The following is a 4,944-nucleotide window of genomic DNA, read 5'->3' as shown; positions in this document are numbered from 1 at the left end:
TAAAAACCTTATCCTATACTATTGTTTTCTGTTTTGTTGTATTATTTGGAGAAATTAGAAATATTGTAAAGTGTTTTTAAGTTTAAACCTAACCTGCCAATTTAATTTCTAATAATAAATTGGAACACGATAATTAGTCTAGAAGTACATGCTAACATACACAACTGGAAATATTTGAAAATTGAAAAATACATTAATAGAAAATATTTTTTAAAGTTTTTGTTTACATGGATAGGTTCGGTGTTTTGTGTGTTTATAAGGCTGATGGTTTAACAACTATATTTTTATAATGTTGGTTTTAGCTAGAGTGACCTCTCACAAAACTTAATGTATGATTAATATCAAGATTTTCCTTTTTAGACTACTGTTGTGTTTTATTCGCTTTTAAAAATTTGTAAAATTATGAATGGGTAATACTGAAAACTGAATAACTTGTGTTCCTTTAAATAATTAGATAGTGATAACTTTACATGTACCACTAACAGTAATATGCAGAGAGACAGATTTATTTTTATTCCAGTATTCCCAAACTTTTTTGACCGTTGTCAGTCCAAACAATTCCTCATCAATTGTTGTACACACTTCTTAAAGTTTTCATTTGGGGGGGGGGCGTGAATTGATCCACTAGCTGCTGGTTTGATTTTGATATATTTCAGTCATGCCTGCAGCTACAGATAATTTCTGCGTAGCATGTATAAAATAATTTCTGGAGTATTCTCTTCTTTCTCCTTCTGTTATTCCTAGGTGGTATTAACAGGTCATCAAAATTTTTCTTTCTAGTTGATAGGAGCTATGAGGAACTACAGTGGCTACTTACTATGGTTCAGAATGACCCTGTGCCTTACGTAAGGTTAGTACGTCTATAAATAAGTCGGCGTTTTTCACTAACATTAGAATTTCTATGCAAGTGTTTTTAGGGCATGTTTTACAATAGGTTATCTAACGATATTAACTAGATGGTAAATCTGTTTTCTTTCCTTTGAAATTCTATGGACATTTCTGTGTACACTTGTTTCAATTTTTCATTGTTTTTCTATTATTAAATCCATTTTTGGTGTGTATAGTAATTTGTTTAATGAAGTGTTAAATTGTTTATCCATTCATGATGTAAGAAGACAAAAATTAATCACATTTCATTGTCAGATTAAACCAGTTAAGTCTGTTTTTTGTCTCTCTTAAAATGTCTACGGATAGACTTTCTTACATAAAGTTAATGTATCCAGATATCATATTGATCTGTATCATACAGGAAAAGGATTTTTGTATGGTTTCAAAAAGCACTTAGAACAGAATGCACATTATTATTATGTTCGGTCACCAAGGAGTGTAAAACAATTGTTAGACTGTAGATGGGGTGGAAGGATAACAAGTGAAAATGTTGTGGTTTTATTGATAATTTTTCCTGTTTTGTTTCAACTTTGCTCAAGCCAATGAGAGACTCTAAATATTTTGGCACAGGTAGTGACAGCCTCTGAATACTGGGGTTAATCTTCATCACTTTTCTCTTAGTGTCTTTTTTGGGGGACCAATACTGATGTGTTTTGTCTCTAAAAGAATATATTTTCATATCTTCCATTTCAACATTTCACTTGGTTTCTTGTACAAATACATAGTTATGAATTTGTTTGGGGAATGTATGATCTGAAGGAAATTATGTACTCTTTGAGGTTAAATAAATTGACAGCTTTAGTTGAGGAAACAAATGATCTTGAGGTATGGTCAGTTCTCACTTAAAAAATCCCATTTCAAATTCATCATGCTTTTCATGTTATGTTCCACATTAAAAAAAAAAAAAGTCCTTAAAACATTTAGGTTTTTTTCTGTTCTCATGTTGTAAAGACCAATAAATAAGTAAGTGCAGAGGGACAGTGGTGAGAGTGTCTGTTCCCAAATTGTTTTCAGTCTTTTTTTATTTATTTATTTTGCCAACTACATTCTACCATAGTAACTCAGAGACATTGCATGCATAGGTATAACATTTTCATACTGTAGCATAATTTCCAACTTGACAGTGTCCCTTTAAAAGAATTTAAAATAATTAAATGTTTACTGGAACTTACCGTATCATTCCCTTACCATAACTTCTTGTCCTTGTGAAAACCTACTTATAGCCACCTTGGACACATCCTGTATAGGCATTTGGTTTCTCCTGGAAGAGTTGCTGCTCTCCCAAGAGAAACCATGACTGTACAGATGTTCAGGTTTTTTGGCCCAAAAAGAAATGGCCACTCCAGGGCTAGGGTCAGAAATTACACACAAACTGGTATAAGTGATTGGAAACTAGTTCAAATCTGTAACGCAACAGAAGTTCAGTGCACATAAACTGCTTTCCAAATGGCTGAAACCAGTTGAAGATAAACCTGGATGGATGAAGCATCAGACTTAACTGATTTAGGCTAAATCAGTTTGCTGAACTTCTGTCCCAGATCCCCTCCAGGTTCAAGTTAACTTTGTGTCGCAGCATCCCAGGATGCCTTACACCTCCCCTACAAACCCCACTTCACAGGGTGGGTGGGATAGCTTTGACTCAAGCTGTCTGCTCCAGCTGAGCAGGGTGACATGCTCTAGCACCCCTGGCTTCTGGCCTGGGCTGCTGAAGGCATGTGGCTGCATTTCTGGAATTAAAAGATGAACGTCTGTTCACTTGCTCATCAGTTCAATCTAAGCAGCTCAGACTCGCCTGCAAAGATTTAATTGATTCAGCCTTGGACTTTTTGACTGTCTGTACTTAGTCCAGGAAAAAACAACCTGAGAACAATCGGGGTTGAATCATTCCCAGCAAAGTTTCTCATGGAAGAGTGAATGTCCATATACATTTTAAAAGTTAGGCATAAGAAGTGAATGTATACATCTATAAACAAAGGAAAGGAGTAAAGAGAAACTCACAAATTTTAGACTTTTAGTAAAAAGCCTGCAAGGTAGTAAAAACTCTAGTGTTCTAAAGAGGTTTTAAAATGGTGCAATTCATTTGAATTAAAAAAACCTTTCATTTCTCCTTTTTAGGCATAAAATTTTGGAAATGTTGACAAAGAATCCACCATTTACGAAGAATATGGAGTCTCCCTTGTGCAATGAAGCCTTAGTAGATCAGCTTTGGAAACTTATGAATTCAGGTTGAGTGTCTTTTCTATTTTAAAAAAATGGTTAATATTCCAATGGATCTCTTTAAAGTAATTAAGTGAGCTTTCTTCTCTAGATTTCCTTGTAGAAACTTAAAAAATAGTCTTTCCATGCACATGTATGTGGGGCAACCCCAAAATATAAGGTTTTCTTCAGCTTCCTGTTTCTCTCCATCCTTTGTGGCAGTGCACATCTGGCATGGATAGCAGCCAAATAAATCACAATGTGGGTAGGATTCTTTTTTACAAGTCTGCAAAGAAAAAGTTTTGTCAAATGTTGTAAAGCACAGAGGTGGCACTTAGCTTCACCTTATACTGCCATTTTGCATATTGTGGTTTTTCTATTATTAAATTGGTTCTCCTGAGTGTAATGTTCTTATTTAGAACTTCTAAATAAATCCTTTATTTTCTGCATTCAAATTATTTAAATATCTCAAATTTTTCATTAGATTAATAAGGTCTTCTATTAGTTCTACCACAAAAGAGAATCAAAATGAGGAAAATAAATTTTAGGATTTCTGTGGAAAATTGAACTGTTTTTATTTACTGTTAATTGCTTTTAGTAAGTTTTTAGTTGCTTTTGCTTTGTTTGACTAGTAAAAATTGTAATGGGAGAAGGGTTTTTATCCTTACCATTAACGTGTGTTGCTCATTAGTGAGGCGGTTTTATCTAGTGCTGGCAAACTACACTTTAACATTTGACATCTTGCTATGCAGATTACATTGTAAACATATTTATAGTCTTTTAGATCATCAAGAGCTGACTGTTCTCTTTGCATTGTTATTTTTAGTGTTTGAAAGTTTACAGCTACACTGTAGGGGTTGATGTGGGGAGACTAGTAGTAGTTCAGTTTTGTAGGATTTGCCAAATGTCAGATTCAGGAAATAAACTATTCTGATGTTCCCACCAGAGAATTTGTGTTTCCTTTTTCTCAAAAGAAGAGCATGTGTTCTGTATTACTTATACCCATTACCCCTTTTTGCAATTTTTAAATAACATGTCATCATCATGATTTATGGGGGGTTTAAACACTTGCATCTATGTGCGTTACAATGACATTCTACTCTAATTTCGTATTTTGTAAAGGCTAATTGTAAAGTCCTAGAATGCCAATAAAATATTTGTTAAAGCAAGATGAATTAGTAATCCATCCTCTTTAAGGCTGTGTGGTCCTAAAATTGGTCTGTTTATATTTAAAACTTAAAATAAGAACCTAATGGTTCCTCCCCAACACCTCCCTTGAATCCTTTGTGTTTAATTGTTTGTATTTTTGACATACAGAAAACTAATATTGTTTAGAGTTCCTAATAGTGCAGTGATAGCATGGATTTACAGTGGTTCAGATGTTCATCAACTAGTAGGTATTTAAACTTAACAAATCTGCCATCCTGCTATGTAAAGAAGGGACAGATGCAAATGGAAAGTCAGCATTATTTTCTCAGAAGTGTATTTAACCAAAATAGTTGGGTAAATTCTGTGATGTAAACTATCCTGACCTTTTAATATCACAAAGCATAATTGTAGTTTAGTGGTTCTTAACTCAGGAGAACACTTTTCTTGTTCTGTTTATAAGTTGACTGTCCAGATAAATTTCCTAAGTAGGGTATAACATAGGTAGCTACCAGAGTTGCTAGCTGTAGACTTAACTAACTATTAGGGCTGTGTGAGGCTTCAGTTGCTGCTTCAATTTGGAGGAGATTTGGCCCAATTTGGTGGCCGAATCTCTGGATCCGAATCAAATCAGAAGACCCTTTTAATCTCTCTGAATCGATTTGGTGAGATTCAATGATTCGGACATAGATGTAGCTTTAAATGTTTTTTCTA

General features: G+C 34.0%; 1 protein-coding gene across 2 annotated transcripts in view; it reads left to right on the top strand.

Annotated features, from left to right (window-relative positions):
* TAF2 (TATA-box binding protein associated factor 2) overlaps positions 1-4,944 on the top strand; it is a 127,016-nt gene that overhangs the window by 92,003 nt on the left and 30,069 nt on the right. For both annotated transcript variants that reach the window (XM_019528103.1, XM_019528104.1), the window contains 2 exons: positions 781-850; positions 3,004-3,113. In XM_019528103.1, the coding sequence (XP_019383648.1) occupies positions 781-850; positions 3,004-3,113 (180 nt within the window). The remainder of the gene's footprint in view (positions 1-780; positions 851-3,003; positions 3,114-4,944) is intronic.

The sequence above is a fragment of the Gavialis gangeticus genome, unplaced genomic scaffold (genome assembly GCF_001723915.1).
Source record: "Gavialis gangeticus isolate Ggan-Ray unplaced genomic scaffold, GavGan_comp1, whole genome shotgun sequence".
Lineage (NCBI taxonomy): Eukaryota > Metazoa > Chordata > Crocodylia > Gavialidae > Gavialis > Gavialis gangeticus.
This window is presented reverse-complemented; position numbering and strand designations above follow the sequence as displayed.